Below are 25824 nucleotides of genomic sequence, written 5' to 3' on the forward strand. Positions count from 1 at the left end.
ATTATCAAAAAGCACAATTTGTTTTTATGCTCAGCAACATTTTGTGTATGGAACTGCAACAGTTGCCATGCATCACATCATAGTAGTATCATATACTACATTTAGGAAATAGTAATGGGCGATATTATTGTTATTAATCAAAAAACATAAATTACATCATATTACTAAAATATGTTAGTAGGTGAAACATTACACCTGAAAGAAGTTATAGAAGTTTTCAGGTGGATACTCAAAGATAGAAGACAATAAAGACAGGCAGAATCGGAAATCCTTCCCTGTAGGTAGGACGTAATCAAATAGAAAATAGGAACAGCTGTAAGAGAAATGGACAAACTATACATTCAGGCTAGTTTTGCTGGAAGAGCAGAAACAGGATAAGGTGAGTCACAAGAGCAGAGAGAAAGAGCAAAATTACACTGCAGTATATAGAAAGACACAGCTTGAGTTTAATGCAGAAAAGGAATAGGAATTAAGTGCGCACAAAAAGTCATAAACTTAAAGATCCTAAGCAGTGGAAACTCCCATGCTAAGGCTACACAAACACACCCCTGAAAAGAAGCAACCCAGCAGCTACTAGCATGGCCAAGCTGGCCTGAAACCCAGCAGCCGCATCTCTCATTCTCCAAGATACATAGCATGTGCTTATGATCCTCTGTCATATGAAGGTATTGACAGGCAACTAAGGCGGCCAGTTAGCCACAGACACAGCTGTTACTAAACTGATAAGCAAAGAAGCTTCATTTCATTTTACCTGCAGCTGGTATTGACACAGCTAATAATAACAAGCAAGAAAAAATGAGCTTGGCAAAAGAATCCAGACTGAATCCAGAAGTCTAACCTACAAATCAAATGGTATGTAAAGCAGGTGGCTATACTAGCAAAGATGAAATATTTTAAGTGTAGAAAAGACTTTCAGAAACAGAAAGAAAAAGAAAAGACAGTCTTTGAAAAAATATGGAGGAAGAATTAGCAGGATTTACAAAATTAATGAGGTACTTAACAGGAAAGCATGAATCAGAAGTTATCCCAAGCTGCAGATCTGCGTAAGAGGAAGGGTGAGGGTGTCATCCACAGCTGACAGAGAATAGGGGAGCGGTTTCATCAGAAAGACTAGGACTTGCTTTGATCCTGCTAAAATGAACTGACAGCAAGACAAGCTGGAGGGAATAAAAGATCTTGTCTGAAATGTAGAACTGGACACAGGGAGCAAAAATCAGGAGCAACAGATGTACCTGATAATCACCTAAGACAGCAGTTGAACCTATGAACAACAGTATACAGAAGGGCACAAACAAGACAGAAGGAATAACACAGGGTTTTGTACAACTCTGAAGAGCCAGAAAAAGGAGGATGACAGGTCCTTATCTTTACTGAAAGCTGCAGCTTACATATACACACACTGAAAAAGAAAAATAGCAACAGTACATAGGATAAACTGCCTGTTTAAAAGATATTAACGTTATTTAAGCCTCAAACAGATCATATTAAAAATAAAAAACAACATCATAACCCCTTCTGTTTAAACCCCCAATTATGATGACAAATTTGCCAGAGGCTGAGAAATTACAAAATTCTGGTACAAATGCAACTACCACAGTATATCTGAGCAGGTTGGTTGTTTTTTTAAAGTAGCAGGATGTTAAATAATTAAAAAAAACAAAAAAACAAAAAAACAAAAAAACAAAAAAACAAAAAAACAAAAAAACAAAAAAACAAAAAAACAAAAAAACAAAAAAACAAAAAAACAAAAAAACAAAAAAACAAAAAAACAAAAAAACCCAAAAAACCCAAAAAACCCAAAAAACCCAAAAAACCCAAAAAACCCAAAAAACCCAAAAAACCCAAAAAACCCAAAAAACCCAAAAAACCCAAAAAACCCAAAAAACCCAAAAAACCCAAAAAACCCAAAAAACCCAAAAAACCCAAAAAACCCAAAAAACCCAAAAAACCCAAAAAACCCAAAAAACCCAAAAAACCCAAAAAACCCAAAAAACCCAAAAAACCCAAAAAACCCAAAAAACCCAAAAAACCCAAAAAACCCAAAAAACCCAAAAAACCCAAAAAACCCAAAAAACCCAAAAAACCCAAAAAACCCAAAAAACCCAAAAAACCCAAAAAACCCAAAAAACCCAAAAAACCCAAAAAACCCAAAAAACCCAAAAAACCCAAAAAACCCAAAAAACCCAAAAAACCCAAAAAACCCAAAAAACCCAAAAAACCCAAAAAACCCAAAAAACCCAAAAAACCCAAAAAACCCAAAAAACCCAAAAAACCCAAAAAAACCCAAAAAAACCAAAACACAAAAACCTGCACCTTCATATACTACTTAAAAACGAAGAGGCACATACCCAGTGTAGTTGGGACAACACTTCATCTCCAGAAGACCAGTCTGATCCAATGCACACGCATATATGTCAATAACATGACCATTTGTCGCAGCCCGATTAGCCAGGGCTTCAAAATGCTAAATCCAAGATGAAAACACAGTTCATAGAAATTTATGATGTGAGCTCTCCCCATCTTCATATTAAACCTTAAACTCCCAAAACTCTTCTAAAACAGCATTGTCAGACTTTATTCACATCATATTCCAATACAAGCTAAAAGAATATTTTTTCCTAAAGTTAAAATTAAGACTGGAATTTTCAACACCTGTGTTTTTTTTCCTGACCAGCTGACTAGACAGACCAATGGTTGCTATTTAAACTAGAAAATTACCTTGATCTTGTCTTTTAAACTTTGCATTAAGTACTAGATCCAACAAACAGAATTTAATTTGTCTATAACAACAGGCAATTGAGAGAATAGTTTAAACTCCCATTATAATCCGTTAAGATGAATTCAATGGGTTTTAGAGGCAATTCACCTGCCCAAATGTACATTTAGGATGAAACGAACTGTGCCTAAACTCTACTGCCTAACCCTCCCCAAACTATAGAGACAGCTTTGAGCAGCTGTCTAAGAAGCAGACACCCTTACCCTAGATATATCATTTAGTCACATCTTATCTGACTTAAACCAGGGAAACACTCCAAAGAACTTTAACGTAAAGCTTGCCAAAGTCTTAACTCGATATACTGAGTTTCTGAAGAAATTCCTGAAGACATACCACTATTCCGAGACAGGTAAACAAAACCACACGATTCCCACCTCTTTATACATTTGCTACTACTAACAGTACTTGGCCAGGCAATGTAAGTGTTTAAATACTGTAAGATGTAAACACTGGTAAGATGCCTAAAATATCACCTATGATCATCTCTTACCTTAGTACCCTTTTTAACATATTTAGCATTGTCTTTTTCAATGTCATGCCATGATCTTATAGGTAACTTCAATTCGTCCCCTACAACCATGCCAGGTCCTTGCGTAGCTGGTCCTCCAATGAACATCATTATACGTGCACCGGTATTAGGAAAAGTGCACTGCAGAAAATAAAAGACAAATAAAACCATCATGTTTTGCTACAAATTGGACAAAAGAAACAGCCATGTAAGTATTTATCATATTGACAGGATTCTAACAATAACTGTACTTTTCCCTCCAAAAACTTATATCCATTGTTGATGCAAATTTTGCCTCATTAAAATGTTTAAACACCTACAATTACTTTATGTATGTAAGGAAGAATATGATATCCACCAGAACCATCACAGAAATCTAATATGCATCAATTACTAACATCCTTACATATTGATTGTGGCAGCTTTTCTGCAACAAAATAATCTATTTACACATTAGCACAACTGTCGTTAAAGTTATTACCTCAAGGAGCCCTACAGCTATAGAAAGAGCTACTCCAGAAGAACGTAAGGGCCGTTTTCCTTGTGGAACGGGCCAAGGATCCCGTTGCAGTTCACCCAAAAGATCAGTAAGATTCATATCAATTTTCTGCACTGGTTGCAAAAATCTGTAAACAAATACCTGGAATTAGTTTAGATTCAAATTGTTAAACAAAAATTTTATCAGTTGCTCACAAGCAATATATTAGACATATCTTAGCAGTTTCTAATCCTAGATTCTAGACGGAATTCAGAGCAGTATCTTTGCCTCACCAAGATCACAGAGTTTGGTATTACTACATATACAGCACACTTAAAAAGTGTGCTTAAGAAGTTCATCAAAGTTCTTGTCAAATAAAAACTTGCTAACTTTGCGATATCACCACTATCCAGAAAGAACCCTATCTAATCAAAAGAACAGAGCAGATGATGACCTCTGAATTTCAAAAAGGAACTCAAGTTTCATTACTTCTGTGAAAATCAAAGATCAGAAGAAACATTAACATATAAAGAATTTTTCATGCTCTCTGCTACAGGCTGTCTACAAATGCAGCTAGTTATGGAAGGCAGAGACTGCAAAACTGTCTCTCTTTTCTATCATTTCATCAATTTCTTCTACATCATAGTAGGACACAGGAAAATCAAACATCAACCCACAATTTCCAAGTGAGAAGGGGAGGGGAGAGGAGTGGAAGAGGGAGAAAAAGGGAAGGCAAAACTGGATATCCTCATAAGAAAGGGGCACTAAAGCAGCTATTAACACTTTCCAGCGTACCGACCCAACAGAAGCATCATTATTTACCTATCTGTAATATGCCTATATAATGTTCTCTCAGAACATGTCCAAAGCATCATCCAGATCATTTTACTATCACCCATTATTTTCTTCCCAGTACAAACCATAGGAAAGGGACAGGCTATAACCATTAATCTCCTAGTAAATTTGGGCCTGATCAAAAGGCTCCACTGTCAGTTGATTGCTTTCATTGTAATAAAACATTAAGTTTTCCAGTAAATCAGTGTAGTTAAGGTATGTTTTTTAGATGTTTTAAGCACATTACCTGTTAGAAGGTGGTGGCTGCTGCACTTGAGGACCCCGACCGACTTGTGAAACAGCTGCTTTTGTAAGCCCTAGCATTTCCTGTAGTCAAATACAGAAGATTTTATTACAAAATTTGTTTACAGACTATTTTAATTTCTTCATCACCACCTTGATGTTTTCTTTTTGTTTGCTTTTGTGCATTACCTGCAGCTGTTTTGCAGACAGATCCTTTGTTCCTCTGAAGACATAACTTTTGGAAATTCCTTCACAGCCAAGCTCATGAACTTGCACCATTCGGCCAAAGGTAATGAGACCTACTAACGCAGTTGGTGGCAGGAGACTAAGCGACATTTGCATGGATTCCTTCAGAGCTTGCAAGTCTTCATCTTCCATGCATGTGTCCACAACATAAAGAAATATCAAAGGCATCTGAGGACCACGCTTTAAGAAACACAAATGTAACCACATGAAAAACAAATCTTGCAATACTTACAGGACCAAAAGTGACAAATAAAGTACATCTTGTAGAAGTTTTAATTTTAATCATACCAATAATGTCAACGTTCCATCTAACTTACCTCCTTCTCAAGTAGTAAACAGTATCTAGGGCTAAAGGGGAATGAAACCCCTACAATTATAAAATCTGCATAAAAATGAAATGCTTACTACAGAAGAAAAAAAAAATCCTTTCAGGATGTCACAATAGTTTTGAAGCATGCATCCACTATATACATCTTTTAATATATAATGAGCTTTTATTGCTCAAAGAGAACATAGTAGTCATAAAGCTATTCAAAATTATTAAGTATTCCAACTTGATAACATTCTGTAGCCTTTCTCCTCATAATTTTACTCTAGAGATCATCAGTTCTTTTTACCCTTTCTGAACTAATTTTGCTGTACTGTGAGCAAAAATCCCCTTTACTTTGCATTGCAAGAGTTGTCAAAAATGTAGATTCTGTTTAGTCTTCGTTCTTCTTTCCATAATCTAAATGCCTCACCGAAGTATTACGAATTTTAATCCTCAAAAATGGAATTTAAAGATTACAAATTGGCAATTACAAATGTCTGTAATTTTGGGTTGTAGGTCCATTTTTTATTTCTATTCAAGTAACTTCTATCCTAAAAGGATTAATATTAAAATTCAAACACATGAATTGAATATGTATTATCTGTTTTTTCTAAACCAGCTAGCCCTAAAACTAACTCATAGTCGTTCAATTACAAACTTAAATTCAAATGATTAATGAGCGATGAATCAACAGTCAGCCACATTTGAACTGAAATCGTTTTAGCAAGCAACAGAAGTAAGCAGACCCCTCGCACAAAGACAAATTAAACTCCTGGTAAAGCAACAGACCTAAGAAAAACACTGCCTGCAGAAGAGACCTCTCTTTTTTCTTTTTTTCTTTTTAAGCCAGTCTTATTGCCACCCTTGTGTTCTTATAAAAAGTTATGTTTTCCATTTCCAGTTGATGACCTGTATGTTCAATCTACTAACAAGCACATATAGACTCATAATCATTAAAATGCAGTGAAGAAATAAAATTTAAATTAATTCTTTTTGTATATTACAAGGTTATAGATGTTAAAGATTTTATTTAATGATTTTACCTGCACTACATATTCAATGCTGGAGAACTGAGGTAAAAGTTCAGCTGGCTGGTTCATTTCAGATATGCCAGCATAGGTAGGAGGAAACTGCAAACAAAAACACAGAAATTGAGTATAAATAAAAGATTACAACTTCTACAAAAACAAGCCATATGTACAGACTACTTTCTTCTGTAACAGATGTTCACTATTGCTGTCATGAAAAAAAATATCAATGCAATCTCTGAAGATACAGCTGCACACTCATGCTCTTGCTGTCTATTTCAGTTCACAACCACAACTTTAAAAATGAGGATTTTCGCTTTTACCTTATAAAAAAGATTTTCTGCATCCTGAATGTTTCATTTTCTTACCTGATTTCTCTGATAACAAAAGTTGCAAGCCCAGAGTTTCGCTCGATAATCCACTTGGCTATAAAAATAAAGTAAGAAAAGTTTATATAGCATGAACAATTCTTTTTCCTCCACTGACCTTAGAATAAATTCCTTTTAATTTTTCAAAAACATATTGACTTTGAAAAAGCTTCCTCCTAATACACTGTCTCCTAAATACCCATATTACAAATTCCAAATAAGCATAGTCTTACACAGACACATCAGACATATTATCATATTTAGAGAGGAAGAATGGTCTTCAAGGAAAAGAAGCAAATAAGAAATTTAAGAATACGGGCTCAGCACTTTTATTAGAGACTTTCTGCATGGTTTGAGGCAAATCATTTTAACTCTCCCTACCTTTGCGTTTTTCATAGAATCATAGAATCTTCATGGTTGGAAAGGACCTTTGAGATCATCGAGTCCAACCAAACAACCTACAATCTCTGCCACTACAGCATGCCCTGAAGTGCCACATCTAGACGTTTCTTAAACACCTCTAGGGATGGTGACTCAACCACCTCCCTGGGCATGCTGTTCCAGTGCCTGACCACTCTTTCAGTAAAGTAATTCCTCCTAATGTCTAACCTAAACCTCCCCTGCCGCAACTTCAGACCATTTCCTCTGGTCCTGTCATTATTTACTTGGGAGAAGAGGCCAACCCCCACCTCTCTACAACCTCCTTTCAGGTAGTTGTAGAGGGCAACGAGATCTCCCCTCAGCCTCCTCTTCTCCAAGCTAAACATGCCCAGCTCCCTCAGCCTCTCCTCATATGACTTGGTGTCCTTTCTCAGGCTATGCCTATTAGCTGTCAGAGTCTAGTACTATCCTCAATGTACATTATGCCCCCAAAACCAGGTTCCAACTCAACAGCTCGCTCTCTCTAATGAAAATAACATTTTTTCCAATTGATGAGCTTACCTCCTTTTATCTATATTTTTATTAGTATTCAGATAGTTAAAATAAAAAAGCAACTTGTACCTTTATGCCATACAAATGTCTTACAAAGTCCTACTCACATCTTAAGGGAAAGTAAACTTTACAGATTTTCACTGTAGATTTCTTGCTATCACATCTTCTCCTGACTACAAGGGCAAAAGTCTTTTCAAAATATCGTTAAATCTTTGGATAAATCCCAGTATGCTGCAAACACAGCACAGCTTTACTGAGATTAAATGATCTTTACCAATTTCAGGGGCTGCAGATTATCTAGCCAGACACCCTATGCCACACAGGCTTCAGAAGATGCCCCCAAATTGAGTCTCTAATCACACCTTGGAAAAATAAAAAATAAAAATACAGTCATGATTTGCATACATGAGACAGGAAAAACATACACAGTTCACTGTAATGTCAGGGATCTGACTGACCCTTTACGGCTTTGTCTTTCCGTTATTTTCCTTCCAGCCCTCAAAAGACGATAATGCTTCTGAAAAAGTTAGCTTCCACTAACTCTGACTGCCAGTATAATTAGCTACTGTGTCTGCTTAATACTGAAACACAATTCTACATCTGCTTTGAAATCATCTTCTCTCCCAAGCAGGGACAAGTCATTCATAAAACTGAGTGAGTTCTAGGGGATCTTTTACATAATGTTTAATCTCTCACTACCACTCAGTATCTTTCCTATGCCTATCAAATGCCACCTTAGAAATTGTTCCATTTCTTTTCCATACTTCTGTGATTGGAATGACGTATGAAACACTTCCTCCTCTGCTTCCAACCTAAACTTATCCATGACTAATTCACAATCATTTGTGCTTGGGCCAATATCATCCTTTAGCTTAAACAGCTTTCACCTTCTCTCATGTCTACTTCTTGATGCATTGCATCTATCTATCCAACTACCTATCTATCAACCACATCTTTCAGTTTCTGTTTTGGTAAACTAAACCAGCTAACCTGCTTTGGTCTACAAATGAACTAAGGTCAGTAATAAATACAGTTTCTTTTACTTGGAAATTAAACTACATCAGGGACCAGTATTTAAAAAGATATAACAACTTAACCTAGTTATTTTCTAGAAACAAAATGCAGGAGTGTACCAACTCACAAGATGTGTAATTCCAGAAAAATAACATATGTAATTATTAATTAAATTAAGTACATTGAAAAGACTAGATAAATGAAAGCTATGTTTTAAGTATATCTTACGGGTGTTACATATGCAAATCTGTGTGCAGAAACTTCTAAGATCTAGAAGTGCGAGCTGTATACTCACATGAGGAGTACTTGAACTTCCACACACCAGATTGTTTGCATAGTTTAACTGGCACTATTCTAAAGATTGTTTGTAAGGAAAAATATTGGCATATGTATTAGGTTTACCATAAAGGATTCAGAACCGCTCGACACGTGGTCCTGCTGCACAAAACTGGCTCATACTGAATTGGAGGCAAGTCTGGCCGTTCTTTCAGTGGCGTGAAGAGGGCAGCCACCGGGACTACCATTCTTGTGGCTTCAAGACGACTTGAAGGCCAAACGTTCCAGCTGAATCTAACTCCATCTCTGTCCTCATTCTGCTGGATAAATTCCAGGAAGGTTGTCATGGTCAACTTCTCTGTTTATCACTAAAATAAAGAGAGAACCATTAGCAGAATGTTGAAGTGCTAACATTTTTTAAGCACAAAATATTAAACGTACTTAATGATGGTCACACATTCAAATACTGTAACTGAGTTACAATCAGTAACCACTGAGTAGTGCTTCCAAAATCCTAAACGCATTGCACTGAATTTCAAGGTGAAACAGAAAGAAATTTGAGACTCCTAGGATGCAGTAAGCTCTCCAAAATAACAAATATTTGACATGGTACAAGTTAAATATGTAGTGTTAAAATAGTCCAACTTCTGATCCATTGTTGACTCAGGCAACAAACTGGGCAAGAAATGCTATAATTAAAGCAATAATTCTAGGGTAGGTCAGAGTAGACATGCCGCACACCAACACACTACAAAAAAAGACTTGCTTACCCAAAAAAAATTACATCCTGGATTAAGGCCTATCATAATGCATTTAATTATTCATTCTGCTCACTATTCGAGAATTCTTGCAAATTGTTTAATCCTCGGACTTCTTTAAGAATCAAACAGCAAAAAGTACCGCTAAGTGTAACTGTTTTATCGTTTCTGCTGTGTCAAATTTTCTAAGAAGTTTGTAATCACAATTAACCATTTTCAGTAAATCATGTGATCTATATTCAAATATAAAGGAATAACAACGCTATATTCCACAAGAGCACATTCCTACAGCAATGCTAGAAAATAACTTCTTAAGAAGTACACGTCGTACTCCACTACATTATGTATCAAGATGAACCTTTCAACAATTGTTTGAACTCAAATTTGGGCACCGACCTAAGGCTTTCCAAATTTTCAGTTACTCACAAGCTGAAGCACAGGGGATCACAGACACACCTGAAAAGCTCAATGGCAGCCTGTGAGCATCTGGCAAAGCCAGCAAGAAGTGACCTCACATCCCTCCCAAAAAAACCCCAACACTCAGCTATATCTACACTGTGCCTGAATACCTGCTGTTTGCTTCCCAGTACATTTTATAATACATAAGTTATACAGGTTTTTGCACCAACTAGGATATCTAAATTCCCACTGCCTAATAATTAAGAATTTACTGTAAAAGTCTAATTGAACCACCTAAGGGACAGCCTGGGAAAATACTCCTAGGTCTCATTTTAGAGTGTACTAAATTAAAGAACAGCTTTAGACGTGCAGAAATCCCCCTGAATTGAGATTTAAACCAGCAATTCGCACAAACACACTGATGACCCTCTTATCCCAGCAATTACATATGCTACCAAAGATTCATGGAAAACTCTCCACTTGTAAAGACCTAGCTCTCTTTACTAAAATTATCATGACATTGCATCTTTAGTTATATGATAGTTAAAAACTTTTCAAGTTTTTTAAATTACAGTTTAACTTACTAGTTTGATTCTAATGCTGACTTTTAACAAAACAGATTAACAACATCCATAAAACAAGAGAAGCCCCACATTTCACAGTTAATATCATTAGGAAATAATCAACTGTCAGCATGTGATGAAAGCTACAAAAAGCAGTCTAAAAACTGTTCCTCTAAAACACAGACTGACAGGTGTACTTAACTCTATAGAGTACCCTTCTCTCAAAGTTTCCACAGGTGCAATCACTATCACTGATCTCCACCTTGTAATAGAAATACTATGATAATTAGTCTGCCAACATTGTTATCTACTTGTCACAGCAATTGCAACACAGGGAGCTATATGGGACTTTGTGCAAAAGAGCACTTCCACCACCACTTTTACTCAAGTTGTTGCAAGGCCATCAGGCTGAACAAGGTCATTGGACAGGGAACAAAAATGAGCAAATGCAAGAGGAGAGAATATCTGGAAATCTTAATTAGTACAGAGGGATCAGAGACAGACGATAATTCAGCTGAGAGGAAAGAACAGCCTGGTATCCAAAAAGGATCTAGAATTTAAGACATTTCTCTCCTAACACATCAAAATCCATCAGTGTTTTGCGCAAAAGATGAAGGAACATTATCCTAGAAAAATGGGGCATAGATATAACAATCTGCATGAGGCAACAATCTCAGTTATAACCACAAACGGAATAATCTCTCCTTTTAAAATTATCTCCTGAGAAGACAGAGAAAATCGCAACTCAAAGGCCATTTCAGCCATTCCATAGGCATCTGCTACAAAGTCCACCAACGCTATCTCCACACACCGCAACATGAACTCGCACTTTCAGTACTGGACTTCAAAGTCTTTTCTCCACATTTTACTCTAGCTACAATTGAAATGGTTCCACGTGGATCTTATTTTTGCCACTCAGTTACCGCTCCAGAGAGGCCAATGTACAAACACCAGTGTGCAGTGACTAACAAAGTGTATCTATATACATAAAAGATTTGTTGGAATTATTGAGTTAAATACTGCTCGTTTCTAGTAAGGTATGTATTTCCTATTCAGAAGGCAGAACCTGATAATAATAAAATTTTCCTCCATCATTTCTTACACCCTTTTCTTCGTTTCCAAGAGCCAGTATTGCTTACATATTTCATTATACATAAAAGGTGAAACTCTCAGTCTGACAAGTTACATTCAGTTTCAATAGCATTGTTATAGCTATCCAGGCACATTTTCTGGGATAGGTGTGGAGATGTATTACATTAGACCGGAACAGCAAACCCTGCTGACCTACAGACTACATACCAAACTTCATACACCTGAATGCCACAAAATACCTATTGCCCACCTCAGAAAACCACAGAGAAGTGATTTTCAGAACAGCTGAGGAGCACCAGCTCCCATGTTGGGGTGTCGCTGCAGGGCAGGACAGGACACCCAGAGGAGACCAGCAGCCCTTCCTGCCTCGCCTCCTCCCTCCCACTGCAGAGGCTGAACGTACCTCGCGTCCCTGCACCATGGCAATCTCGCTCGGTGTCACGCAAAGCCACAACTGAATTGCACAAAGAGTCACAGGCTGACTACACCTGGCTACAAGGGCTTGATTCTCAGGTAAATAATAGTATTTGTGTATTACTCTGACTAGATGCAAGAGTACAGTTAGGACTTTCTAACCATTACACATTATCAAACATGTTTGATAGACCATTTGGAAAGCTATCCTATAACTGAATAAACAGTTTTGAAACACATCACTTTGGAAGGACACTATTTTTAAACGCTTCTAGAAGCAACTGCAAACAATAATGTTAGTTTCTTCAAAACAGATTATTCTAAAAGCTCCTCCTTCATCTCAGCACCTTTAAACATTTACACACCACACATAAATGTGTCCCAATACAGAAGATCACCAAACTAATATCCACTGATCCTTGGAAGCACATACAAACAAAATCAAAACATTTCTCTCTACAGCATTTTAAGAGTTCCAGCATACAGAGATCAGAGTCTTTCATGTGACTTATGAATTTAAATACCACTAAATCAGTACAGTCCACTGTGCATTTTTCTTACAACAAACGTTTTCAGTTTATTATGCACTAATTTGGTAAAATAAAAGAGATCAATAAGCCTTTAATTCTGCGTTTATGCCAAAATCAGCATTTCAGACACAAATCTAGTCCAGTTCCAAGGAGGAACTCAAGTGTACGGGGAGAATGACTTAGTACTTATCCAGACCAAGCTGTCAAACTGACAACATATGAATCTCATTTTCACTACTCAAACACAGCCATCCTCCAACCCTGCTCTCCCAGTTTTTTGTTCACTAAGGGCTTTTTCTTTTTAAGCAACCAGTGTAGGTAATAACCCTCCTAAATAAAAAATTAAAAAGAAAAAAACCACAGGTATTCAAAGGCAGCAGGGCCTGCTTAAGCACAATTTCTGTGCATCTTTACCTCTGTCGCAGGGCAGCCCTGGCAGCGGCACACGGTGGGGACCCGGCAGAGCCGCGGGACAGCGGAGCTCCAGCCGCACTTTACGCCCTGCGCAGCGGCGGCCGCGCCAAGGCCGTGCCCCGCCGGCCCTACCCGGGCACCGGCAGCCCCAGCTGAGGACGGGGCTCCCGGCGGCTGCTCTCCGGGGCCTGGGAGGCCGCAGGCAGCGCTGACCAGCCGCCTGCGGAGCCCCGGGCCCCTCAGGGCCGCCCGGGGACACCGAGAGCAGCTTCAGGCCGCCCGGGGGTCCCCCCACCGCCACAGTGGGCGGCGTGAGGCGAGGCGGGGAGCGCCCCCGCAGCAGCCGGGCGGGAGCCCCGCGGCCGTGGTACCCCCCCATACCCACGGCCTCTCCTCACCGTGTCACCCCCCCCAACTGTCCCTGGCTCCCCCCTCGCCCTCCGCCTCCCGCTCACCCCGCGTCCCGGCCGCCGCCGCCGCCGCTCTGGCGCTCCCCCGCCCGCACGCAGCCGCCCGGGCGCTGCCGACGCAGCCAACATGGCTGATGGGAGAGTCCGCGCCACGTCAAGGGGCAGAGAGCGGCGGGACGGGACGGGCGGAGCTCCCCCGGTGACCGGAGCCGCCCTCACTCACCCCCGGTGCTGGAGGCAGGGCTCAGCTGCGGCTCGGTTCGCTGCCCGCCGCGGGAATGGATCCTCGGGAGCAAGCTCAGCCGGGCTCCCGGGAGTCCCGCAATTCCGCCTGCTTGTTGCCCCTCTCCCACCGTCGCAATTTACGGCAGCTGTTTAAGCTGGAAGATGGTTTACGTGTTTCTTTGGGCTGCCTGGGGAAAAAAAAAAAAATATACTGAAATGATATTCCTGGTGGGTTTTAGCCTGAGATTTTATGTCACATTTATACATACTTAGAAATATAACACGTTTATTTATTATCTGCACAATAACTTTCACGTAGCCATAACTACAATTTTGATTTGTTTGTTTTTTGGGGGTTTTTTTTGTTGTTGTTAGTGTGGATATCTCTTTTTTTCCCCCCCAAACCCAAGTTGTAGTGAGGCTTAGGTTTCAGGGCACTTCGGAACCCTTCCACACAAGGCTGCCACAAAAGGCTAGAGCAGTAACTTCTGTCTGTGCCGAGATATCTCAGTGCAACCGATCCAAACACGGAGGAGGACTGGAAAACAGTCTGCTGACCACCACCTCCTCCTTCTCCATAGCTCTGAAAACATGCTATGACCACCAACCAAATATAAATGACTAAAACATCCTTATCCTCTTTTCTTATATATGTAATTACAATAGAATTTCTATGCCATAACTATCTCCATTATTGTTTGCCAGTCCTCTTCAGCCTAAAAACCTAAGCAGGTAAACAACAGCAGAATTTAAAAGGGAGGGATTTTAAATCTCCACAAATCTCTCTGCCAGTTGTGGGAGTATTAAGCAGGAGCTTGCCAAGGACACGTAACCTCAGTTCGGAACAAAAAAAAAAATAACTACAACAGGGCAAACTTCAAACAGATGCACAGCAAGCAATTCAGCATCACAATTTCAAAAGGGCTCAAATGCTCTGTGAAACATTTTTGGAAAGTTACACTGAAAAGAGGCAGGTCTCAAAGCCAAAATGGCGGGATGAACTCTCTAGACAAGAGAAAAACAGGCAAACGACACTTAAAGACACTTAAGAGGGAAGAATAGGAAAGTATACTACTCTGAAAGTTCACTACAAATAAAAGGTATACAGTATTTTTAATCAGTCATTAGCACAATTAAATTTTGTTACATAATGGCTCAATGCAATGCTCTAAACTTCAAGAAATGTCTTGCAGCTGTTATGATGGTGCAAACCACAGTGAAAAGTAAAGACAAGGAAAAAAATAGAACAGAAAATAGGATCCTAACATGGTGTATATGCACAAGAAAATACTTCATTATCTCCCGCTATTAGAATGTACAGCGAAAGCATTTCATTTTCTTAACGTAGAATTTCTAGTTTATGTGTTAGATTCCTTTTTTTTAATCAGCAGCGCGTATCCACGGATGGCAACTCACCCTTTCTCTGGAAAAGTACTTTTCCGTAATGGCTAGGCAGTTGAGGAGAAAGAATATTCATTTCCAGTTTCTTTTTCCTCTTCCTCCACTGAGTCATCTTTGGTAGCCACTGCACCAACATTCTTGGTAAAACTTGTTAGAAACAATTTTATTATCTGTGGAAGACTACCTGTAATAATTAAAAATACGTTACTTCATTTAAAAAGGATCAATGGAAAGTTCCAGAAAAAGTAATCTAAAAACAGGAAGTATACTTCCAGTATATTTATCTCTGTGCATTCTCTTTTTGTTCATAGTTCTCAACTTCACAACAAACAGAAAAAATAAGTTTTGAATATTACCAAACTATTAGAAGAGAACTTTTTATAGCTGGACTCACCAAAGCTTTTGTCTTGACTGTTGGTCAGCCTTTCCAGAGAAACCACTGTAGTTTTAGCTAAAAGCAGCTTTTATTTCTAGCGGTGACTGCAGTTGTTGCATACTCAACTAGGATGTTAGATCCGGATTTCAGAATTAAAACTCCCTGTTACACGTAGGTGGTTTTGGAAACACCTTAAAACAAACAAAAGTCAGTGGAGAGGAGGAGCTAGGGTAGGTGTTTGTTCAGAGCTGCTAAAACACAGCCTTGCAGGGGAAAAAAAAAAAGCATTGCTTTTTTTGAACTTATGTCAGAGGTATTTAGAGCTACTCTGATCCACTAGACAGACCGTGGGCAGCACTAAACTGACTTTGCAGGCAGCAGAACTAATAGGAAAAATAATATACAGATCAACATTTTGCGTAACAGGAATATCATAATACACAATGTAAATTATTACAGCATTATCCATCCGCTTTTTATATTAACTGAGAAGCAGCCCCACTTTGTGGCAATGCTTTTGATGTGGGAAGTGGGATACTCTTATTCACATAATAGTATTTAGATAAACCCACACAGCGAAGAAATAAAACTCGGGCATTGCCTCTTCCAGAATAAGAACTCTGTTGACATTTGTAGCAAGTAGATGATTTCAACCATACATCTCAAAACATTTAAAGGAAAGGACAAGTAGCATTGTTACTGGATGCCCGCTGGTAGAACAGAAAATACTGACACAGGAGTTTTAAGGAACCACTTGCAAAAACTACAGTGTATTAGAATAATAGCACAGGGCCTAATAAAATGGGTTGCTGAAGGTTTACACCGATTCGCCGCAGCCATAGGCCTAGTCCGATGGACAGCACCACTTCCCCTGCTGCTTTTTGGCCGAATTCCCTTTTATTCCACTCCCTGCGTTTGCCGGGCAGCCGACACCCCCAGAGCGGGTGTCTCTGGGCTGGCTGCCTCTCGCTGCCGCCGCCCCAAGCGCACAGCGCCTTCACGCCACCGCTTCCACCTCAGGCCGCAAGAACCGGGAGGCGGGGGAGGCCCCGCGGACTCCCCGCCGCCTCCATAACGCCCCCCCGCCGCCGCCGCCCTGAGGGCCCGCCCGGCCCCGCCGCTCTCGCGAGAGCAGCCGGCGCCTCACGCCGCCTCCCCGCGCGCCTGCGGCCCGGCCCGGTCCCGTCAGGCGGCCTCCGCCGCCCCGGGGTGGGAGGGGGGCGGCGGCGGCGGCGTGGCCATGGAGTCGGGCGTGGAGGAGCTGATGCCGCGGCTGCTGCCGGTGGATGACTGTGACTTGGCCGAGGACTTCGACCCCACGGTGCCTCCCAGGACGCCCCAGGAGTATCTGAAGCGCGTACAGTGAGTGGCGGGGCGGAGGGGGCCGAGCTCCTGCCGCCCTCACCTCCCTGCCAGAGGAGTGGGGCCGGGCCGAGCTGGGCGCTGGGATGCTTGGGGGCGGCTGCGCCGCGCTAGCGCGTTGGTCCCGGTGCGGTGGGATGCTGGCCGGTATCGGGGCTGAACCCCTCGGCTTTCTGCCGCTTTTCCCGGGCTGCGTGCGGCTGGGCCGGCTCGCTGCTGCACAGCCGTCGGCAGCTCCCGCGGAAAGGTGGAGGTCCGGCCCCGGGCCCTCCCGAGGCCTGGCCGCGGGAAGCGCCGCCGCACCTCAGGCGGGTTCGGATATAAACAAGCCTCCGGGAGGCCAGAACCGCCGTGCAGAAACCGTGAATGCGCGATCTTTTAACTCTCAAGTCAAACCTTCTGTAAGAAATGCCAGTAAAGCCCGCGTTTTACACACCTGACGATTTCTGCGGGTGCGGTATTTCGGAGACGTCTGGCATATAACCACCTGCTACCGAAAACGGAGAAAAAAAAAAAGTAGCCACTTGATTTTGTTTTGTAGGATCGAAGCAGCTCGGTGCCCAGATGTGGTCGTGGCGCAAATAGACCCCAAAAAATTGAGAAAGAAGCAGACAGTAAACATTTCAGTAAGTTTGCGAGCTTGTACATGTTTTGTTCTGAGAGGAAAAAAAACTAAGGGGAAAGATGTTAATATCATAATTTTTGTACTAATTTGGGCGAGTAGTTGCCATAACTAAATAGCACTGCTTGATTTTAAAAGCATCTACAGAATTAAATGTCTGGGTTTGAAGAAACGCATTCAACTGATGGCTAACAGCAGTCTTTTTAACTGATTTAAATTGATAATATCCATATTATTTGATATACAGGAGACTATTTTACTAAGGAAATCAAATGTTGCATTAAATTTTACAAATACTAAACCATAAAACCTGCATAAACTTTAGAATAAAGATATATCCATACCTATATTTAGGTTTAAATATCTAGGGTAAGGGTAGTAAATGCAGCTAAGCTTTAGTAAAGTTAGATGAAATTCTAGCACCACTTCTTTCCTTTTTGGTGGAATACTTTATCGGAGCTTTACTGCCCAAGCAGATTTTTCTGTTGTCACCTGGCCCTGACAGCTTGGTTTTTAATCTACTTTCAAATAGTTCAAGAGACCAAATTAGCCTTTCTCTCATGAAAACTGTAATCTGGAATTTCACTACTAGATTACTCAAGAAAAGTTTCTAGTACTGACATATGACCACGTAACTTCTGTGTGACCATTCTTCTTCATTTGTCTCACCTCTTTGTAGTGTCATTCTTAAACATTTGTAGAAAGATACTTTTTATTTAAATAACTATTTCATGCTATTCTTTAAAGAGGCAATGTCTACTTAACTATCAGAGTTAATTTTCTAAGAGGTGTTTTTGTGGTTTTCTGCATTCCTCAACTTGTTATCTTGGCAAGTAGAAGACCTAAAATCCATAGTAGTTGTCCAAGATAAGGAAACAGCACCCTGCTTTTTATAAACAGGGAAACTGAGACAGAGCAATTGCTAAAAAAAAAAAAAAAAAAAGACCTTAAATAATTCTTTGCCAATGTATTTTGAATACTTAGTTTTCCTTATTTGCACATGAGAAGAGTCAAACAGAAGAAATTTCATCTAAACCAACTGTTAAATCAGTCATGGACGGGGTGATGAAATTACCTTTCTTAAATGAAGATTTAAAGGATATTGTTTACCTGATAGTAAACATTTACTGATTCTCTTGTTCTTAAGGATTCTTCTTATAAAGCTTTCTTTACATTGTAATTATTGCCAGTGTTTTCTTAGATTTCTGGATGTCAGCCTGCTCCTGAAGGATACTCTCCAACACTCAAGTGGCAGCAGCAGCAAGTGGCCAATTTCTCAGCTGTTCGTCAGGTACAAAATGGTCTGTATGAGGGGGCTTGCGCTGTCTAGGTAGAACACATCTGTGCTTTACAGGGAACAACCTTATGTCTACTACAGAAATCTTACGACTTTATGGTAGAACAGATGTTTGTAGGCAAATGTTTTAAGTTCTTGAAAAAGAATTGTCTATATACTATGTGGCTTTCAAACCTCTGATAAAACTCTTGAGAGAGTAATGTTTTAAAAAAAATTCTCCCTCAAATTCAGCAAAAATATCTGTCAATATTTAGATTAAACATAGCTGAGTAGCTGAGGGAGGACAAAAATGCCTATGATGTTATGCTGTTATATTACAACCTAGTACTAGAACTCAACATTAACTGAAAAACGAGTGGATTCCAACCCACCAGGAGATTCATGTATGTAGAGTATGGTGTCCATTTAGGATACTGTTGACAGTGGTGACACCCATTATGAGGAGAAATATTGATTTGTTAAAATGTATTTGTAAAGTTGTAGTGTCAGCAGACTTAAATCTTTCCTACTGCATTTGCTCCTTGCTCTATAATAATAACAGAACAAAAATGGAGATTTGAGCAGTCCCTCTCTCTCTATCCACAGTTCAAACGGGGTGAAATGCAAAAACATAATGAAGATGTAGATAGGGATCATTCATGACTCCAGTACCGCAGAAGGCAGGTTTACAATGCATTGATACTGCATTATAGGAGTACCTCAAGTAACTGAAGTATAACCAACAGCACTGAAGCTGTTGTAGCACTGAACTTTGCACGAGCTCATTTACCCTGTTTTTTCAGGGAGGTAAATCAGTGAAGGTGGAGATCTGTACTGCTGCATCTACTTTGTAAACATTAACTGAGCTAGCCCCTATTTCTACAACATATCACATTGCATGCTATATATTAGGCATAATCTAAGTTTTAGTAGCGCTAAAGCATATTCACTTGTGTCTTTTATACACAAGTCAATTGTCCTCTCGCTGTGCCAGAATTAACACTGTGAAGTAATTTAAGAGAAAAAAGAGCATGAGAAGTCACTTGTCCAAACACTATGCATCAGCTACTGTAACTTACAGTATTTTTAGTGGTCATTTTTACTGCTACAGTTACAATTGGATTGGGGGAAAAATTTCTTCTGTTAACAAAAAGTTTACACCTCTGTACAGGAAACTGTCAAGCAGGCCAATTTGTCTTATATAGCATCTCCGTCAGGTAGAAGAAATACACTAGGAAAGCACGCTTGCCTTCTTTCTAACAGTTCTGTAGACACTTGATACAGACACAGATCACTGTTGGAAACACGATATTGGCTTTATGTGTGCTTTTGGACTAAATATTTTCTTAAGCTTGTTATACCAATAAAAGTTTAGAAGACTATGAAAGCTTACTACCTCAACTTAACTTTATGTAGTAGGCTTTAAAATTCCTTCAGCTTTAACATTACTTCCAAAAACCCAACACGAGCAACTTGGTTACATTTAATATTAAGATGCATGGGAAATATTTAGCTAGTTATGCCTCTACTGATTTATGGAACATCATAAAATATACTTTTTATACATTTAAAGAATGAAGAGCAGTTACGCCTAGGATAAAATATTTGCAAAGTTAAACTGTGATTTGTCTTTGTTTTAATTACTCAGAGCCTGAACAAGCACAGAAATCACTGGCGGTCACAACATTTGGACAGCAATGTTACTATGGTGAGTAGAATTCATAACAGTGCTGTGGGCTTTTTTCTAGTCATTAAATGTGTGGTTAATCTTGCTTTACAGTTTAATGCAACAACTTGTGAATATTATCAAGTCTTTTCTTCAGTGTCTTCAAGGTAGCAATATTTCAGTTTTCATTTATTTTTACTTAATTCAGCCAAAATCAGAGGATGAAGAAGGCTGGAAGAAGTTCTGCCTGGGTGAAAGAGTATACTCAGAAATAGATGCACTATCTGATGATGAAAATCTAGGAATTGATTACATAAAGGTGAGTATAGGGCTTCTATCTAATTGTCAGCTGCTATTTTCAAGAATAACTGCCAGAAACACTCCTACTGTTTATTACCACTTTGTGCTAAATAGGAAGTAGGCTCTCTGGTGAGCCCAGAAAATCCCATTTTTCTTCCCTTTTAAGTGGAAACTGAGTGAAGCAGAGAACGAGCCTATCCCTTCAGTCAAGAAGTTGACAACATCCTTCATCCGTTATCAGCTAAAGCACTTTGTTGCTTGCTGAACTGAATGGAAAGTTTTCTGCATAGTCTGTTCTAGTGTTTTGTTTCATGGTGATATGAGGTTCCTCTCCTCTCCACATACATGCTATCCTGCAAACATCCCCCTCACTGCAAAACTTTTAACAAATAACAGTAAAAGTAAGGTTCTTTGATAGAAAATTTGACCAGACCTTATCTTGAACTTGCTTGAAGATTATTTTTTTTTTTAATAGATTTCAAAGCTCAGGAAAGACTTTCAGATCACTACAGATGTCTGAGCATCACATCAAAATGTTAGTATGTTCTAAATTAGAACAAAAATGTTTATGATAATGTCTGCAATTTCCAACTTGATTATTTTCAGGTCGGCTTTCCCCCTTTGCTAAGTATTGTAAGCAGAATGAATCAGGTAAGCCTACTTCTTAGAATCGCACAGTGACATTGCATAAATCATTTCTATTTCTCATATTCTACCTATTGCAGAAGACATCTATTCTTCTCTGCTAGAGTAGGCAGCTATTTATTACAACTGCTATTCATTGTGCACTTACAAGGAAAACACGTAATCGTTATCTCAACCTTCAGCTACAAACAACTTCACTAGTGAACATTAGTCATGACTAGTTTTAGAGTATTTTGTCCTTGCAATTTCTCTGTAGAACATCTAATGTTTAAATTTTTGCTGAGTGCCCCAGTAGGTGCTTAAACAGTGTCTTAAGATTTCTCATTTAGCATTAGTCCTTCAACCCGATTGTGAGTTCTTAGGTACACTGCAACGCTAGAAGAATCACGCTTACCTCTCCTTTACGACTGTGTTTCCCACTAGTCACCTTTATATAGAAACAACCAGTCACACAACCAACGTCATACCTCTTTCCTAATCTGTAGCTACTTATCCATAACTTTGTTAACACAGAAAATTACTTCATTTTCTATAAAATTCTTTCTGGGAACTCATGCTTTAACGCTTACTTTACCCTTATATGTAACTTCAACTTGAATACCATATAGTATCACAGTGGAGTAGAAATACACAATGTGTACATTTTTTAAAAGCCACATTGCTTTTTATGTAATATAATCCTTCAGGTAGAAGGGCAGCAAACAAAACATTGCAGGTATTGTATTGTCTCTTTCTGTTCCTCTTCTGAAGGCAACAGTAACCAGCGTCTTGGAATACCTGATAAGCTGGTTTGGAGAGAAAAAATTTACTCCAGAACTGGTAATTTTTATTTTATTCTAACTACTTGCACATGAACGCATTAAACAAGGGATAAATTGTTCATAGTTTTCTATGAAATTATTTTTTAGTTTCTAAGGAGTTCTCTAGATGCGCGTATCATATTCAGTTACTTTGAAAACTTTCTTGATTAGATACTAAAATAAGTATTCACAGAACTTTTTGAAAGGCTAATTACAAAACATAACAGATGCAGTCTATCAAGTACTGCCAAAACACCCTCCTCTTTTTATTGCTCCCCACACTAACCTAAACTATGAGGTTAGACAAGTATTGGCACTGGGGAGAGAAGAGGGTCTGACTGCAGCTTTGGTTCTGACCAGTTACAGCTGTCAGGGTGCTGCACACTGTATTAACTGACACCTCCCTTTTGGTTTGGAGATATGCGATAGTGTTCTGTCAAAGATACGTTTAATCTTTCCATGAGCAGCACAGACCAGAAAGCTTAGCTGTCTTGGCATGGTGACAAATCCAACCTAATAAGAAATTCTGATTGACAGGGTACATTAGCATGGAGTTTGGCCACAACTAGATTGACTAGCTACGTAATGGCATCGTATCTACAAAAGACCGTGATGGACACATCTCATCTCATTCAGTACCACAAAGCAGAAGAGTAATGAAAAATTACTTCTGTAATACTAAACACAGTTTCACTATTTTTTAGTCACCTAAAGGCCTTTCATGTTCTGTTCTTTTCTGTATGACTGTTTTCTTTTTAACCAATATGCTGCAAAGAATATGCACACTGACTTTTAGTTTATTCCCATAACAAAAGCCACTAGACACTGGAATTAAATTAAGAAGTTAGACTGGTAGCAGAAGTTATGCCTGTAAGAATGCAGTAGAATTCAGTGAAGTAAAGTGCAAAGGACATGCTTTCACAGTGGAGCAGGTCTTAAAGTTGATCTAACAATATTTATTCCACAAAGATCTGACTTGATACATTTACTCTTCAGGAATGTTTTTCCACATTTTGTGAAGTTAAAAATTAATAGCCAAGTAATAATCTTTAGACTTTTATTATTATTAAAGGATTATTATTAAAATAATCATTCCCTCAGACTTTAATAGTGTAAGCTGCATTAACTTCTATCTTGGCCAGTAGTCAAAAAAAATATGAGGAAATCCAGGAGTATTGCTCACAAGAAACTTATCTAGAGGTGTAAAATTCTATTGTGTAGTGTCCAATTTGGCTTTCTAACTTTTCAATTCTGGCAGTAGCACTTAAATGCAATTGTGCTTTGAGACTTATGCTTCAGGCCTGCTCCATATAACAAGAACTGCGTGAAACTTAAAGAAATGCTCATAATGAAAAGTTTGTTATTTGAATCCACGCAGGGCAGATGGCTTTATGCACTGTTGGCATGCCTTGAAAAACCTTTGCTACCTGAAGCTCACTCCCTTATTCGACAGCTGGCAAGACGATGCTCAGAAGTCAGAGTACTAGAGGTAACATTAAATATAACATTGCGCAAAGGACTTGCTGAACTAAGCAAATTATGAGGAGGAAGATTTTTCAGTTCTTGGATGTCTGGGTACATTTTGTACATTTTTCATGTCCTAGGTTTGCTCAAGAATGAAGGGAAGAGTACAAGCACATAATACGGCATGTTTTCTATTTGACACAGGTAACAAAAGAACTGTTATAATATTTCCTTTCTCTTTCAGGAGAACAAGAATGAGGAACAAATATCAGCTCTGAACTTGATAATCTGCTTAGTTAGCAGGTAATGCAACTTAAATACCTAAAACAGTAAAGTATGTCCAGAATAAATGCGTGATTACTCTTGTCCTAACTTAATTTCTTTTAACGCGGAAGTCAATTAAAGCACCCTGGGCCTATGTAGCAAATATACTTAGCTAAAAGGACTTAAGGTAAACCTAAGAGTAAAGTAAGCTTATTGGTTTCCTCAGATAAGCCCCCTGAATTGCAAAGCTGTAATTCTGATGGATGGAAACACTAAAGTAAGAGCCAGAAAGCAAGGGGTCTAACAACTCAGAGCAAAGGAGTATGTTGCATTAGAGGTTTCTTACCATATTCCACTTCTCTCCGCTAGGTACTTTGATCAACGCGACTTGGCTGATGAACCTTCCTAGACTGTTACAAGAGTATCAAATATTTTGCATTGCCATAGTACAAACAGCATTATGAGAGTTAACAGCAAGACACTGCACTGTTCAGACCTGAAGTACTACACAACCCCCTCAGAACACCCTCATGATAACACATTTGGGACAGCTATGAATAACGTAAGCTGAGCTTTAGCATGAGATTGTCAACGTCTCAAATATCATCACCTTCATTGTGAAATGGTCAATGAAGTGTCTGGCATCATCTGTCAAGCCACTGTCTCTGTAAACTACATTCTTGGTTAGAAATTTCTACCATCTGAGTAATCCTGTGGACACTGCTATTAGGTGAAGTCTGAGGTTACATTACAAATGATAGTTCTTTATCTAATACCCACCTATTGAGGGCTTTTTTAATAAAAGCATTTTAAAGAGCGTTCTTAAACATTATGGCTTTTCTCATTCTTCATGCTATTTAACAGCAGCCTTACTATAAAACCTATACAACTAGGACTGAATGTGTTTTTTTCAAGCTTTGGTTCCTGAGTGTAAGCTCTGCTAAGCAGTTCAACTACAGCCGGTAACAGTAATTTACTGTTAAAAATAATTTTAGTAAAACATAAACGTAAATACTTCCTGAGTAGTAATACTACTTTTTAGTAAACAGTTGCAGAAACTAGCAAAAACTACACATCTGTATTCAATGCTTTTAATAGAAGCATTTATTAAAAAGAATAAACAAATTTGTTTTCTGTATGGTATCTTGACAAATACATTAGCTCACCTATTTATAGATTTATAGATGGAGTGCGTCACCAAGAGTATCAGCATCTGCTTGGTACATACACGACTCCCTCTGGTTTTAATTACCTTCAACAATTAAAAATCCATGTTAAAGGAACTATGAATACTGCTGGCAGCAGCACATTGGTACAGAGTATTAAATGACATCTGCTTTCTGTACATTGTAGAATTTAAGTTCTTCCCTTCGCTTTTAAAAATAATCATTAACCACAACCAGTTATTGATAAACCTTTAATATATCTTTAAATGATTGGCAATTTTGCGTCTGGAATGGTAGTCTTAACTGTCCAGTAAAAATCAAAGTGAATTACAGTTACTACTAGAGTTTTAATTCTGGAGATGCAAGTAACAATGATTCTGTGCATGTTGATACTAAATGGCTAACACACTACAGATAGCCAAAATGTTGTGACATTGAAATGTCCATCTATTAAGACACACAGTGCAAGTTATTTCTAATCTCTTTAGTAACACTTTCAGCATGTTGAAAGCAGCCCGAGTTGGCAACTGAAGAACCCATGAAATGCAAGAATACTAGTTTGCTAATTCTCAAGCCCTACAACTTCAAACAAATCTGAGCTATAAAGGTGAACAACCACCACAACCTTACTATAAACTGCCAGTATAGGAACCCAGCGTTTTC

General features: G+C 39.0%; 2 protein-coding genes across 5 annotated transcripts in view; one reads left to right on the forward strand and one right to left on the reverse strand.

Moving 5' to 3' along the window:
* SEC23A (SEC23 homolog A, COPII coat complex component) overlaps positions 1 to 16621 on the reverse strand; it is a 34000-nt gene extending 17379 nt beyond the window's left edge. Inside the window, exons 1-11 of one of the 2 annotated variants that reach the window (XM_074585195.1) lie at positions 15615 to 16621; positions 15236 to 15404; positions 13818 to 14007; positions 9141 to 9382; positions 6792 to 6849; positions 6439 to 6525; positions 5029 to 5265; positions 4844 to 4923; positions 3766 to 3910; positions 3267 to 3425; positions 2349 to 2464 (exon numbers count right to left, since the gene is read on the reverse strand). In XM_074585195.1, the coding sequence (XP_074441296.1) occupies positions 2349 to 2464; positions 3267 to 3425; positions 3766 to 3910; positions 4844 to 4923; positions 5029 to 5265; positions 6439 to 6525; positions 6792 to 6849; positions 9141 to 9361 (1103 nt within the window). In that variant the 5' untranslated portion in view covers positions 9362 to 9382; positions 13818 to 14007; positions 15236 to 15404; positions 15615 to 16621. Of the gene's footprint in view, positions 1 to 2348; positions 2465 to 3266; positions 3426 to 3765; positions 3911 to 4843; positions 4924 to 5028; positions 5266 to 6438; positions 6526 to 6791; positions 6850 to 9140; positions 9383 to 13639; positions 13779 to 13817; positions 14008 to 15235; positions 15405 to 15614 lie in introns of those variants that run through there. The other variant, XM_074585193.1, reaches the window with a different exon arrangement.
* Positions 16539 to 24827, forward strand: GEMIN2 (gem nuclear organelle associated protein 2). Of its 3 annotated transcripts, XR_012586751.1 has the most exons (11): positions 16681 to 16958; positions 17500 to 17584; positions 18782 to 18871; positions 20505 to 20564; positions 20731 to 20841; positions 21429 to 21473; positions 22218 to 22286; positions 22805 to 22920; positions 23646 to 23756; positions 23976 to 24034; positions 24365 to 24827. XR_012586751.1 is itself a non-coding variant. In XM_074585197.1 (10 exons), the coding sequence occupies exons 1-10, from the start codon at positions 16837 to 16839 to the stop codon at positions 24402 to 24404; spliced, it is 792 nt and encodes a 263-aa protein (XP_074441298.1). In that variant the 5' UTR covers positions 16539 to 16836; the 3' UTR covers positions 24405 to 24827. The 3 variants fall into 3 exon arrangements, 2 of the variants coding, with proteins under 2 accessions (XP_074441298.1, XP_074441299.1); XM_074585197.1 differs by lacking the exon at positions 22805 to 22920 and having other exon boundaries at positions 16539 to 16958; XM_074585198.1 differs by lacking the exons at positions 22218 to 22286; positions 22805 to 22920 and having other exon boundaries at positions 16717 to 16958.
* The last annotated feature ends 997 nt before the right edge of the window (positions 24828 to 25824 follow it).

The sequence above is a fragment of the Larus michahellis genome, chromosome 4 (assembly GCF_964199755.1).
Source record: "Larus michahellis chromosome 4, bLarMic1.1, whole genome shotgun sequence".
Classification (NCBI taxonomy): domain Eukaryota; kingdom Metazoa; phylum Chordata; class Aves; order Charadriiformes; family Laridae; genus Larus; species Larus michahellis.

Coding starts and splice junctions, on each gene's coding strand:
- GEMIN2 (XM_074585197.1), top strand. CDS start 16,837: ATGGAGTCGGGCGTGGAGGAGCTGATGCCGCGGCTGCTGCCGGTGGAT. Junction 18,872..20,504: donor ATTTCTCAGCTGTTCGTCAG/GTACAAAATGGT, acceptor TTAATTACTCAG/AGCCTGAACAAGCACAGAAA. Junction 24,035..24,364: donor ATAATCTGCTTAGTTAGCAG/GTAATGCAACTT, acceptor TCTCTCCGCTAG/GTACTTTGATCAACGCGACT.